Here is a 14,693-nt window from a genome sequence, read left to right as displayed (position 1 = left end):
AGGCGAACGATAGGGATGCAAAGCCGATAGTTGTTGTCGTCTCCCCTCTTGTTGCACTAATGGAGGACCAAGTGAAGGAGGCAGAAAAGTTAGGAGTTCGTGCTGGGCAGCTCGGCGTGCACGATGACCGTGACATTTTGGACGGTGATCACTGTACAGCATTTGCGGCAGATCCGAAACGACCGCAGCGGCATAGATATGTAAACTAGATGTCGCCTTAAAGACATTCGTTCCAATGAACTGCCGTAGACAAGGCGACTTCTAGTGTATATATCTATGCACCAGTCTGTGTACACGTCACACACCAGGATGCGCGCGCGCCCTCAGAGAGGTAAAAACGATAATATAAATAGGCTACTGTTCGTTTTCTCACACAAACCGCTCGTTTCGTGTCTTAGGCCATTAATGTGTACTAACGATGGGGAATTGTTTAATTTGGACGATGGGGAATTGTTTTCATTTGGACTCTGTGCATGCTCTTTGAGACAGTGACCACAGACCTGCATTAAATGACTGAGTGTCAAATATACATTTAGAATTTACAATTGTTCCTTGAACTCTTAAATTCGATGAACAAAACCTGCAGCTCTCGTTGACAGACATCTTATTCTAAACATAATCCTCTGATCATTCGGACTTGTTGTTTCCGGCCGGTTTCGGCGCATGACATACGTCACGACCACACGTTAGCGATTGGCTATGGCAGATCCTGAGTGACTCTGGGCAGATCCAATAGTTTTGAACTTTAACAGCGAACCCGCCTACAAGGAAGTAAACGTTTCTCAATGGAGAGAGGCCAGACTCTCTGTACAAATGAAATGTACGAGAGTCTGGTAGAACCAGGCTAGTTCACGTCTCCTCTGCTGCACCAAATCAGAAAAGTCTTCATTGATATAAATGTTTGTACCCTTTAATTTCTTGGTGGAGAAAAGGATGCGCTGTCGGTCTTTAAATCTAAGAAGCTTCACAACAATTTTCCTTGGCTTTCTTCCCTCATGGAACTGGCCAATCCGGTGGACCCTTTCCATCTCAATTGTAGAACTATCCAGACCCAAATTATTAGACAGCATTTGTTGAATCTTCATTTCTAATCCACTGATTGTTTCGCCTTTTTCCTCTGCGATCCCATCAATTAGTAGATTAGATCTCCTTGACTGATTTTCAATGTGATCCAGCTTCTCAAACAGATCCTACAATTCCTGCTTTGATTTTGAAATGCTGCTCTCAAATGATCTGATTTTTATGTCAATATCAATATCATTCTTCTTAGCTTTCATCTCATCCATGATGCCTTGTGTGAACTGCAGACTAGTTTTTAGTTCTTGTACATCTCTAATCACACCATCCAGCCTTTTCGCATTTCCATCCATAATGATTTGAACGAAGCTCTTGAAGTTGTCCTGTTGTTGTTTTAACATTTCCTTATAAAATTCTCTCTGCTGATCCATCATGTGGGTCAACACACCCATAGTTACAACTGTATCATCCTCTGATGGTTGTTTACTACCTTTGGGAGGCATGATTCCACAATCCACAAGCCCACCAAGCCCAGAAGCCTCTCAAACAGTTGAAACGATGAAAACAGTCCAATTCACTCGCCGCACAAGTCCAATATTCAAAATGTGAAGACTAAATGCGTATATTGACCAAATGTTGACCTTAAAGTAATGGTCCAATATGTGATTACAATGATTTGTATTAGATTGTAAAGAGCTGGAGAACTCAGAGACAGAGCGTGGCAGCCATCTTGGAATGAGATAGTGTGATGTTGAGTAAGTTATATTTAGCAGTATAAACAACAAGGAATGATAGTAAATAATGATTAAAAACAGAGAGATATACGAAGCTTTCAGACGCACACCAACGCAACAGCTGCAGCAGGAGCAACGAGGCAGACAGGAGCAAATCTACCCGATTTTTCATATCAACAGAAAAATATACCAGGATAACCTGGCATTTCTCGAGACTCCCTGCTAGTTTGCTGTTAATGATATGCTAAAGCCAGCTGGCGCATTGACATGATTGGTTACAAGGTAGTTTGTGACGTCAGAAACACCAGCGATTTCAAACCGCTTTTTTGAGACTGTCTTTGGTTTACTGCAATTTTAAAGAGAAAATACTCAGCAATTGTGTTGACTTATGAATTTGTACATTGTCTTAAAGTACATTAAAAACACCAAATAGATATATAAACAACATTAAAAACCTGATTTTCACCGCAGGGGACTTTAACCAGTTAAATCGACAGCCCTAATAATAATATATCTTATGGTCTTATGTGATCGATATTCTATTTTAGCATTAGCAGAAAACGCAAATATGATTGAAGACGCCTCAATATGGATTGTGCATAGCAGTACCATTAATTTGAAATGTCTGAAACAATCCAACTGCAACACCATTAGATAGCCTATGTGTCTTTACTTTAACTGCGGAATCTGGATGATTTTCAATTTAGTATGTAAACCAGGGCCAGTATTTTGATATTGTGGCCTTTGAGGAAACTATTGTAGTTGAGCTGGGTTTCCAGGCTCACAGCCAGTAGTGGTGGCTTGGTTTGCTTATAATTTGTTGCACTTTTCCTACATAGGGTGAGCCAGGACTTCCAGGGCTGCCTGGACTCCCCGGGATTAAGGTAAATATTGTGTCTTCATGCCTAAAACCCCTCCCCATACCCAACTGCTTGTGCAATGTAATGTCTATAGACTCCGTAACAGTTGTTGAAGTGCAACTGTATTGTTTCCATATATCTTTCACATTAACCTGTATGGCTTCAGTTAGTTATTGCTTTTGAATGGAGTGTGTTTTATATTGGCTTATTCAAATGCACATTATCAGGATTCTTTGATTATGGATTCATCCATTAATGATTCATCAGTAAATCAGACAATTACTTGACTTTGCATTCATGTAAAGACTCGTCTCGGAGTAAGATTTAATACTACAGAAATTAGATGTCTGACTTATTTCATTGCTATTTTTATGCTTCAGCCTTTATTTTCACAAAAAAAATTTGGTGTCGCTGGCTTGTATTATATTTCACACAGTCTCCACAACAATCAAACAAACCCCCTGAGAGTGTGTCGAATCATATACACACTTTACCAGAGTCACTTAAAGTCATTCAACCACTTGGTGTTTTGTAATGGAACTTTCTTTTTTGCCTTCTGAACTGAAAATTAAAAGCTGATTACAGATGTTCATGTTCCAAATTGGAAAAAAAATATTCTTGAAAATAATGAGAAAATGAGTGGAAAATCACTGGAGTTCATAGTTCCATATTAATGCAAAGAATGTTCAAACTGGCATGAACTAATGCTTGTTGCTGTTTTGGTTTGTTTGCCTGTATTCGTTTGTATGCCTGCAGCCTATTGGCCTTGTAAAAATCCCACCCATTTTATGTAACCCTGGTTTTACTTAGAGGCTGAAGGCTGTGGATGCTAACATTGTGCTAATGTGGTGCTCTAATGTTTTTTTTGTTTTTTTTTTGTTTTTTTTTTGAGACCGTAACATGTGCACACTGTGTTCATTCATTGAATAAGAGAGGTTAGAATGTTTGATTAAATGGCACTGAAAATATCACGTCAAGGTGTTTATTATTATATTAGCAACATTCCTTTTCTCGTGTAGTACCATGAACTAACACATCATTTATTTTAGATAATAATTGTATGAATGTTAGTTGCCTTAATAGCAATATCATTAAGGTGAACAAATATTTTATGACGAAAGACGGTTTTAATTAGAATCTAGACACGGATTACCAACTCAAATAAAAAAAAAATAGACAGTTGGCTTGATACTGTATGACATGAATGCTTTGGAAGGTTTATTGTCTAAAATGCTTTGCTTTTTTGATTTAGAGTTTAAGTTGATTTAGTTGTGAATACTTAACTTGAGTCCTATGACTGAAAGATAATTCTATGTGTGGCTTCTGTATGCAGGGTGAACCTGGTTTCTTTGGGCCTCAAGGTGAGCCTGGGCTTCCAGGCCTGCCAGGAACTAAGGTGGGTTTATAACACCACCAGTTGTGGTATATCCCAGTTTAATGTGGTGGTCGTGGTTTGTGGTTTCATTAAGATATATCCATGATAGCTCTGTTAAGGACTATAAATTAACAAACAACAAATTACTACAAAAGTTTGTTCAATCTGTATGGGATCTCTGCAAACTCTTATTGAGAGAAGAATTTCATGTCAACTATTATTACCAGATTTTTCTGATTAGTTAGATTATTAAGACAATGTACATATTAAGTTAGTATTTGATTAAAGGTGTGGTTTATGTAAAAGGCAGTGCAGAGAGGCATCTATGAAGAGACTCCAGTCAGAGCCTGTCCAGCTTATTCAGCAGAGCAGACCAGTTTAATCAGACTGAGAGATCAGCAGGTGCTATCATACTGCCCTCTACAGGGCATTTCAAAGAAACCAGTATAAAGGAAGGATCTTTCAGTGGTACTCAACCTCTTTGACTCCATTGCCCTGCTTTGTCCAAGGCAATATTTAAAGCTGACATGAACTTCTGGTATTTCTATTTTAATAAGAATAAACAAACTAAAAAAATACTGTCACTGTTGTACATCTTTATCTTTTTTTTTTTCTTTTTTTTTTTTTGGTGTTATTTAAGATGAATATTAATAAGACTTACTGGGGGCCCCCTGGAAGTTTGCAGAGGCCCCTGGTGGGCCTTGACCCCCTGTTTGAGAACCAGCATGTGCAAATTCTACTTGTTAAGATTATAGTATCTACGTGTCCACCTTGTAAGCTGGAGTTTAGTTTGGTCATCTCTAAAAACCAGCAGAGCAGATCAGCTTAATCAGACTGAGAGATCAGTTTGAACATATTAGGCTTTTTTTTATGATAGGATAGGCTGTGATAAAGAATTTAACTTTTTGTAGGGAGAGAGAGGAGAACCTGGACCTTCTGGCAAGGGTGAACGTGGTGAGACAGGTCCCATAGGACACAAGGTAAGATGAGCTGTAAATATGTGCTTTTGAAGTGGTCATCTAATGATAGGAAAAGCTATTCATATAGAATAAATTCCCCTGTAAGTCTCCTGTATAGGACCATTGTCAAACATGACAACTCAAAATATTAACATCTCTAGATTGCCTTAGATATATGAAATTATTATCCTGGCAAATTTCCTCAGGAAACGCTCTCGGTTACTAACGTAACCTCGGTTCTCTCTAGATGAGGGAACGAGTGTTGCGTAAGCTAGCTTACGCTACGGGAAAAACCCTTTTCTCGAGAATACTGAAGCCAAAAAATTATCCTTAATTTTTGCATTAGTTTAAAACGCATTGCTGCATAAGCAGACCTAGGCAGAGCGGCTCGCGCGCCTATTGGTTGCTCAGCAGAAACTGCTGCAACCTATCCAGGACCTGCTCGTGACGAAGCACCAATGAGGGCGCGGGCAACCGTGCGCGTCACGTCCCGCCAGAATGGGCGTGGCTACAGGCTATAAAAGCAGGCCCGTGAGGTTGTTCTCTGGTTTTTCAATCTGAAGCGAACCAGAAGTAGCACAAGCACGGCAGGGTTACGCAACACTCGTTCCCTCATCTAGAGAGAACCGAGGTTACGTTAGTAACCGAGAGCGTTCTCTTACGAGAGTACTCTCGTGTTGCGTAAGCTAGCTTACGCTACGGGAACCCAATGTAAAACGCCGTGCGTGCTAGAGAAGGTCCACATGCACGTTCCCAAGGGCATGTGCCCGGGGACAAACGTAAGTGGTAATATCTGGGCCGATGAGGGTTGGGCCCAGGGAGAGAAAACCATTCCAGAGTGTGGGAATGGGTGCTTAATACAATAGAGCAGCCAGGTACATCCGTGGGCTGAACTAAGAATGATAACACTGCCTGTCAGCCACCTGAACCCGAAGGACAGGTGAAAAAAGATCACAGACAGGAAGACCTGGTCTGTCGATCTGGAGCCTGTGTATAACACAAACCACACACAGTCTGTGTCGATCTGCAGCGAGAGCGAACAGAGCTAGTATGTTAGACTGACAACAGTTTAGCCTGTAGGGCAGGCACCTCCAGGTTATAAAACCTGATAAATGTAGACGGAGAGGCCCAGCCCGCCGACGTACAAATATCATGGAGCGAGACTCCGCGAGACCACGCCCACGACGAGGCCATGCCTCTGGTGGAGTGCGGTCTGACGCCCAGAGGGCAATGAAGGTTCTTAGACCTATAAGCCATAGCGATAGCGTCAACTATCCATCTGGACAGGCTCTGTTTCGATGTGGCTAAGCCCTTAGTGCGGCCACCGAACGAAACGAAGAGCTGCTCTGACTGCCTGAAAGCATCAGACCGTTCGACATATATTCTCAGCGCCCTGACGGGGCAGAGAAAATTCACATCGTCCTCACCCTCAGATCTCGGAAGAGCTGACAGTGAAATGATCTGTGATCTGAACGGAGTGGAAAGCACTTTGGGGACATAACCGTGCCTCGGTTTAAGGATGACTTTAGAGTCATTAGGCCCAAACTCCAAGCACGAAGCACTCACAGAGAGCGCGTGAAGGTCACCCACTCGCTTAACTGAAGCGAGAGCCATGAGAAAAGCGGTCTTCAGTGAAAGATACCGCAAATCCACGGACTGGAGGGGTTCAAAGGGTTCGCCCTTCATGGCTTCCAGGACCAAGGAGAGGTCCCAGCCTGGAACCAGAGGGGGCTGAGGAGGATTTAACCTCCTAGCTCCTCTTAGGAACCTAACAATGAGGTCGTCTCTACCCAGTGACCGGCCATGCAAAGGTTTTGTAAACGCCGCAATGGCCGCCACATACACTTTGAGCGTGGAGGGGGACCTGCCCTCGTCCAAAAGCTCTTGCAGAAAGGAGAGAACCTCTGCAACGCTACAGCGCTGTGGGTCTAAGTTTCGGGCTGAGCACCAGCCGGAAAACACTGACCATTTAGAAGCGTAGAGCCTTCTCGTAGAGGGTGCTCTAGCCTGAGTAATTGTGTTCAACACTGCCGCTGGGAGGTCAGCGGGTACCCGTTGATGGCCCATGCATGCAGGGCCCATAAGTCGGGGCGCGGGTGCCAGATCGCGCCCCTGGCCTGGGAGAGGAGATCTTTCCTCACCGGAATCGGCCACGGGGTCGTGCTCGTCAGTTGCATCAGCTCTGAGAACCACACTTGATTCCTTCAGAGCGGCGCCACGAGGAGCACAGAGCATTTGCTCTCCCTGATGCGCTTGATTACCTGTGGTAACATCGCGATCGGGGGAAACGCATAGAGCGGACGGCTGGGCCAGTCGTGGGCCAGCGCATCACTCTGTTTCGTGAAGAATACTGGGCAGTGCGCGTTCTCCGTCGACGCAAAGAGGTCGACCTCCGCTCTGCCGAAGATGTCCCATAGTAACTGGGCTATCTGAGGGTGCAGGGACCATTCCCCGGGGGGAACGTTGTCCCTGGACAGCATGTCTGGGCCCACATTTTGGGAGCCCGGGACATGTGATGCTCTCAGTGAGCGCAGGTTGTGATGGACTCACAAGAGGAGGCGTTCCGCCAGCTTGTGAAGGCTCCGTGACCTGAGACCGCCCTGGCGGTTGATGTATGACACCACTGACATGTTGTCCGTGCGGACCAAAACGTTGTGGCCTTTGAGGAGGGGGAGAAAGTATCTCAAGGCATTTTCGACCGCTTTCATCTCCAGACAGTTTATGTGTAGGCGCCTTTCTGAGGCTGCCCACAGACCAAACACTGGTCTGCCCTCGTAGAGGGCGCCCCAACCTGAGTTGGATGCGCTGTCGAGATTACTTTTCGTCTCGAAGCCATGCCCAGATCCACTCCTGACTGATACCAGTCTGCCGCCTTCCAGGGATTCAGTGCTGTGACACAGTTCTGAGTTACCCTGAGGCGAACGCGGCCAGCGGACCATGCTCGCAGCGGGACCTGCGTCTTCAGCCAGTGCTGCAGCGGGCGCATGAAAAGCAAGCCCAGCTGAAGCACTGCCGAGGCCGAAGCCATAAGACCCAGCATCCTCTGAAAACGTTTGAGAGGAAAAATGCTGCCGGTCCTGAAAGCTGCAGCTGAGCGCTGTGACGTCAGCCGCGCTGTCATTGACACAGAGTCTAAGTCTGTTCCCAGAAAAGAGATTCTCTGGCTGGGAGACAGTAAACTCTTGGTCCAGTTGATTTGGAGACCCAAATCCCGTAAATGGTCGAGTAATAGAGCCCTGTGCGCTATTAACTCTGACTCTGACTGGGCTAGAATAAGCCAGTCGTCCAGATAGTTCAGTATTCGCATCCCCCGTTGTCTTAGGGGAGCGAGCGCTGCATCCATGCACTTCATGAATGTACGGGGTGCTAAGGACAGACCGAACGGCAGGACGGTGTACTGATAGCTCAGCCCCTCGAAGGCGAATCGCAAGAAAGGCCTGTGATGGGGCGCTATTTGAATCTGAAAATATGCGTCTTTCAGATCCACAGAGATAAACCAGTCCCTCGGGCGAATTTGCGCGAGAATCTGACTGGTCGTGAGCATTTTGAACGATCTCTGCATAAGGGCTCTGTTCAGCCGTCTGAGATCTAGGATGGGTCTGAGACCGCCATCCTTCTTTGGAACGAGGAAATATCTGCTGTAAAAACCTGCCTCGCTCAGTGTGTGAGGGACGGCTTCTACGGCTCGTTTCTCTAACAGTTTCGCAATCTCGGCGCGAAGTAGGTGTGCTACTTCGTTGTTCACCGTGGTTTCGACCCTGGCTCGAAAGCGAGGGGGTCTGCGAGCGAACTGTAGTGAATAGCCTCGTTCTACCGTGTTCAGTACCCATTCTGACACGCCCGGCAGCTCCCTCCATGCCTTTATGTGAAAAGCTAGAGGGAGAATAACGCGCGGGCTATTGTCGCTGTGTGTGTGTGGCACATATCTCACAGCGCCTGAGAGAGAGCGCGCGCTCATGGAGGCGCGCGCGCTTCGCACAAACATAACACAGCTCGTGTCTGGTAGAGGGTGATTTACAGACGGGACACGTTTTGTGTTTATTGACGGGGGCTCTGAATGAGTGCTTATCACAGAGCAGCCCGTGTTTGTGTGTAGGGATGAGCGCTGTACAGCGGGCACCTTTCCCACATTCAAAACACACACGGCGTGAGCCGAGTTTATGGATATGGGCCGTGAATGAGTGTGAGTCACTGAGTCGGCCGTGTTTGTATGTAGGCGCGAACACTGTGGAGTGGGCACATGACCTACATTTATAACACCATCGGCGTGAGCCGGATAAACAGACAGAATGCTCTTTCTGTGATTTATTTGGGCGGCCGTAAATACGGCCTTTGGGTACAGGCGAGCGTGTTGTGTAACGGGCTCGTTGGCTGTGAAATACACATCTCCAGTCACCTCTGCTGAGGGAACTGTGAGAGCGAGGCGCGCTGATTTTGATGGCGGTCCGGCCGCAGCGGGACTCGACCATCTTCGTCTTCCTAACGCGGTCAGGAAGACTTTGAGGGTTCTGCCTTCAGCACAATCTTGGACCGGGGTCCCCGAGGGGGAGGCGGTCTGTGGCGGCTGGAAGAGCGTGAGCGCTGGGAATCCCTCGGCTGACGGCGCTGTGAGGCTGACGGCGGGGGAGGCTGTGGCGCTGATTTCCGGTTGGGCGGCTGTTTAGAGCGACCCGTAGCGGAACTGGAGCGCTTCGGCAAGAAATGCCGCATAGCCTGGGAGGTTTTCTGAACCTCGGAGTACCGTTCCGAAAACCCCTTGACAGCCGGGCCGAAGAGACCGGATGGCGCCACGGGCGCGTCGAGGAAAGTGGCTCTGTCGGACTCCTTCATGTCGGACAGCGTTAACCACAAGTGTCTCTCGGTGACAGTGAGAGACGCCATATTCCTCCCGATGGCCTGAGCAGCGGACTTAGTGGCTCGTAGCGCTAAGTCGGTCGTGCTCCTGAGGTCATTCAAATTCTCAGGGTTCGGGCCCGCCTCGTCCATTTTACGGAGAAGGTCGGCCTGATACACCTGAAGCACGGCCATCGTGTGAAGTGCGGACGCGGCTTGACCGGCGGCGGTGTAGGCGCGACCGATCAAAGCCGAAGTAGTCCTGCAGGCTTTGGAAGGCAGTGAAGGATGAGACTGCCATCCGGCGGAAGGCGGGCAGAGGTGCGTGGCTACCGGTTCCTCGACCGGAGGAATGCAGAGGTAGCCCTTGTCTTTCGCGCCGTCTACTAGAGAGAGCGTCGAAGAGACCGTAGAACGCAGCCTGGCAGAAAATGGCGCCTTCCAGCTCTTAGTGAGCTCCTCGTGGAGCTCCGGAAGAAAGGGGGCAGGCCTCGTGTGAGGCGTCGAGCGGCGGCCTGGCAGAAAGCAACCGTCCAGCCTGCTGGGTGCAGGCTCGTCAGGAAGCGACCAATCGAGGCCGAGGTCCTCCACGGCCTTGGTAAGCAGGCGAAGAAGCTCGGCGTCGAACGTAGACCGCACACCACTCGATTCCTGAAGAGAAGGGGCGGGGTCCGGAATGGAGCCCGACCAGCCATTGCAGTCAGAAGCCAGGATAGAGCAGCTGTCCCCTTCTGCGTCATCTCCCCCCGACTCGATATCCACAGCGGGCGGCTGGCCGGCCGTGATAGAGGTGGTGGATGCAGAGAGCGATTCACACGGGGAGAGATCCGGCATGCAAGCGCTCGCGGCAGATGCCTCCGGTGTTCTCTGTGAACGGCGCTTTTTACGGCGCGGCCCAGAAGAGAGAAGCGGAGGGGCGGGATCCACGCTGAAAGATGCTAGGCGAGCCCGCAGGGTCGCCATAGACATCACTTCACATTCTGGGCAGCCGCCCAGGGAAAGCGCGTGGTCCGCGTGTGTCTGTCCCAGGCAGGAAACGCACAGGATGTGGCGGTCCCCGTCGCTGAGATCGGCTCGGCAGGAGCCGCACTTTTTGAAAAGAGGCATTTGCAACAACGCCTCGCTCTTTTAGATGCAAGCGTGTGTAACGTAACACGCTGTAATGAAAAAGGATATTCGGCGCCGGATGGCGCAGCAGGAACGGCAGAGGAAGCGGCGAGATGGCCGGCTTGAGGCTCGTCCCGCTGAAGGCTCTTCGACGGCGCAGCTTCTCCGGAGAACAGCGAGGTGAGTGTCCACTTCGCTGAAGAGTTGAAAAATCAGAGAACAACCTCACGGGCCTGCTTTTATAGCCTGTAGCCACGCCCATTCTGGCGGGACGTGACGCGCACGGGCGCCCGCGCCCTCATTGGTGCTTCGTCACGAGCAGGTCCTGGATAGGTTGCAGCAGTTGCTGCTGAGCAACCAATAGGCGCGCAAGCCGCTCTGCCTAGGTCTGCTTATGCAGCAATGCGTTTTAAACTAATGCAAAAATTAAGGATAATTTTTTGGCTTCAGTATTCTCGAGAAAAGGGTTTTTCCCGTAGCGTAAGCTAGCTTACGCAACACGAGAGTACTCTCGTAAGAGAACTATTTATTTTGAATGAGATTTAGACCGAGTTCATTTTCTCTGTCTGTGATCTTTCCACAAACAACAGTACAGGAACTAACTGAGTTTCTGCTGTAGGTCGTGTGTGTGTGTGTGTGTGTGTGTGTGTGTGTGTGTGTGTGTGTGTGTGTGTGTGTGTGTGTGTGTGTGTGTGTGTGTGTGTGTGTGTGTGTGTGTGTGTGTGTGTGTGTGTGTGTGTGTGTGTGTGTGTGTGTGTGTGTGTGTGTGTGTGTGTGTGTGTGTGTGTGTATCAGTGTCAGTGTCAGTATAAACAAGGCAAGACACATTAAACATACGGAATCCCCACTTTTTTCTTCTTCCTGCATTTATGTATATTGTTGGTCTTGTATGTACGCATGCTGAAACACAAGCAACAAAATTTCCCTAAGGGGATAATAAAGCAATCAATCAATCAATCAAACATATCAGATAAATGCCATTAATTTACAGGCAGTCTGCATTTCCAGAGCTCAAATATAAATCTCTTATTGGTACCTCAAAAAAACTAAGGCTGGAAATGTTATATTGTGTAAACCACATTACCACCTGTGTAATTATCAAGGGGGGCTTTGAAAAGGGAACAGACATTTCTTTATTTTAGCACCAGTATTTAATCTTGTTATTGCTCTTCCAGTACCATGAACAATGTTTAACCTGACCACACTCAAATCCGTATATATTGTATCAGGTTGCTTCCGAATATGTTGTTAAATGATAAATCTTTAACTGTCTTTAAATAATTGTAAGGGAGAACAGGGGGAACCAGGAGCATCAGGCCTGAAAGGTTCAAAGGTCAGTCTCATTTCCTTAGTAAGCCATGCATAATAAGAAAGTTAAAAACAATTCAAATTCGAAGCTAAAATGTTAAAACAAGGAGCATCTGTTACATGTTACTATAAAAAATAACAAAATGTTACTGTCTTAAATGACTAAATATAATCTCTGTCCATATTTTACAATTACAGGGGGATGCAGGAGACAAAGGTGATGAAGGCCCAACAGGATCACAAGTGAGTAAAGTCTACAAATGTCTAAAAATGACTTTTGACAACTCTGACTAGCAAATGTTAGCCTGGCAAGCTCACCATTGGCACGGCTCAATCCGAGGGGTGGGATAAACGGTTGTCTCTCAAAATCCCTCTGCATGCAATAGGATAGCGCTACAACCAATCAGAGCAACGAAGAAGGCCAGTTGGTATATTCAACTTTTGCCTAATCCAGTCGGCAAAACTCCGAACACATCTTCCTTTTTTTTAAATGACTTAAGTGCCGTTTTTTGCTCTTTTCTCAAAGAAAAGCTTAACTCCAAGTCCTCCAGAGTCGCGGCCAAAGCCGATTCGAAAGACTGCTGTTCGCCAGCAGCAGCAGCCATTCTTTGTTTTCAAGTAGCAGGGAACCGTAGCAACTCTGTAGTCATTATGTTAAGCCCGCCCCGCCTACTCTATACACGATGTGATTGGCCTGACCTGAGTTTGTTTTTTCCAGCTCGAAAGTCAACGGAGAGTTGCGAGACCACACTGGCTGCAAAATAAATTTTGCTGCCGCTAGGGTGCGTCTAGATTTCTAGGCTAAGCAAATGTAACACTGGCCTAAATTAGCTTTATTCTGACATCAGTTGATTGCTGTGGAGTATACATTTCATCATTATATTTCAGAGTGTAAGATACAGAAGAGTATACAGAATTGAATGTTTCCTCCCAAATATGAACTTGTCATGCTGACGTAATTGGGTTAAGGTTGCTCTTGACTGAATGAAACCAGAAAGGGCAGGATTTATTGATTATTCACAAATCCAGGGCATTATGCAATGAAACAAGTTGGTAAATAAGCCAAAGTCAGTAAATAAGTGACTGTGCAATGAAAAATAAGTACTATGAAGTTCCTGAAGTAAAGTTCTCACATAAAAGGACTGTAAAGCTGTTAAAGGAATTAATATTTTGTGATGGTGTGAAGTTATTATTTGAAATGTTGGTAACACTTTACAATAAGGTTCATTAGTTAACATTAGTTAACTACATTAGTTAGCATGAACTAATAATGAACTGCACTTATACAGCATTTGTTAATATTTGTTAATCTCATAATTCATAATTTACTAATACTTTATTCAAATCTGGTTAACATAGTTAATGCACTGTGAACTAACATGAACAAACAATGAACAGCTTTATTTTTATTAACTAATATTAACAAAGATGAACAAATACAGTAACAAAATATGTCTAGTTCATGTTAGTTAATACATTAACTAATGTTAACTAATGAACCTTATTGTAAAGTGTTACCGAAATGTTTACTATTTCAAGCAAATTATGTGATTAAGCACATTGGTTTGCTTTGATCTAGTCTCAGTTTCTATGATAATGAGGTACGGGAAGCTTCAAAATGAGAATATTGTCGCAAGACAATTATTGTCTCAAGTCACTCTTTTTATCAGTAAAAACAGTTCTGGCATTTACATTTCCCCACTCAATGAAAATATAATTGTTATTCAGGGGCCACCTGGGGAGAAAGGTGAACAGGGTACAACTGAAATCATAGACAACAATGGAAACATTCAAGAGGCTCTTCAGGTTAGTGGAATCATGTCTATGACCTTTCATTGGAAATCATATTTCTAACCTGTTTTAAACTGCGAAAATTAGGACAGCTACTATCACAACACAAACCAAAGTGCCCAATTCATATTTTCTGCTCAGGTAATTGATAATAATTATGACATAAAATAAGGATTTACATACAATTGCATGAAATTCAGTCTGACTGTTCACACTGAATTGACTTCACAATAATTAAAAAAACACCCAAAAATGCGTAATGGGTAAACATCTGTAGCAGTGGTAGGTTGGTCACAGAGGTTGGTCTTGTGCATAACTGTAATCTTATCTTTTACCTTCCCTTCTTCCTGACTGCCTACAGAAGATAACTACTATTACAGTTACGGTAATTCACCTCTGCTTTGTCTGTGTGTTATATATGAGTGCTGTATTTTGCTCAGCATGAATTCAACACTTCCATACATACACCTAATTCTGCCAATTCTCTTACCAGTGCGTTATTGACAAAATATTGTGTGTTGCTGTGCCAATGTTCGTTAACACTTGTTTAATCTGATTTGAGATAAAGACTTATCTCCTTTGTAACAAGGATCAAAGTAAGTGTGAATGTGGTTCAGGCACTTTCTTTGCTATATGTATTCAGAGTGCTCTGATTGGACCAGTCCAATATAACCTATGCGTTTTAACACAGGAAGTGAGAAATGACACA

At 45.6% G+C, this 14,693-nt stretch overlaps 1 protein-coding gene and 1 long non-coding RNA gene across 3 annotated transcripts in view; one reads left to right on the top strand and one right to left on the bottom strand.

Moving 5' to 3' along the window:
- Nucleotides 1-14,693, top strand: part of col25a1 (collagen type XXV alpha 1 chain) — a 719,149-nt gene that overhangs the window by 653,962 nt on the left and 50,494 nt on the right. For both annotated transcript variants that reach the window (XM_082152225.1, XM_082152224.1), the window contains 7 exons: nucleotides 2,591-2,635; nucleotides 3,945-4,007; nucleotides 4,898-4,966; nucleotides 12,174-12,218; nucleotides 12,392-12,436; nucleotides 13,922-13,999; nucleotides 14,346-14,369. In XM_082152225.1, coding sequence (XP_082008351.1) covers nucleotides 2,591-2,635; nucleotides 3,945-4,007; nucleotides 4,898-4,966; nucleotides 12,174-12,218; nucleotides 12,392-12,436; nucleotides 13,922-13,999; nucleotides 14,346-14,369 — 369 coding nt within the window. The remainder of the gene's footprint in view (nucleotides 1-2,590; nucleotides 2,636-3,944; nucleotides 4,008-4,897; nucleotides 4,967-12,173; nucleotides 12,219-12,391; nucleotides 12,437-13,921; nucleotides 14,000-14,345; nucleotides 14,370-14,693) is intronic.
- Nucleotides 1-14,693, bottom strand: part of LOC309486617 — a 28,267-nt gene that overhangs the window by 11,974 nt on the left and 1,600 nt on the right. The gene's annotated exons all lie outside the window — the stretch shown is intronic.

The sequence above is a fragment of the Leuciscus leuciscus genome (genome assembly GCF_965113295.1).
Source record: "Leuciscus leuciscus genome assembly, chromosome: 2".
In the NCBI taxonomy this organism is placed as follows: Eukaryota; Metazoa; Chordata; class Actinopteri; order Cypriniformes; family Leuciscidae; genus Leuciscus; species Leuciscus leuciscus.
This window is presented reverse-complemented; position numbering and strand designations above follow the sequence as displayed.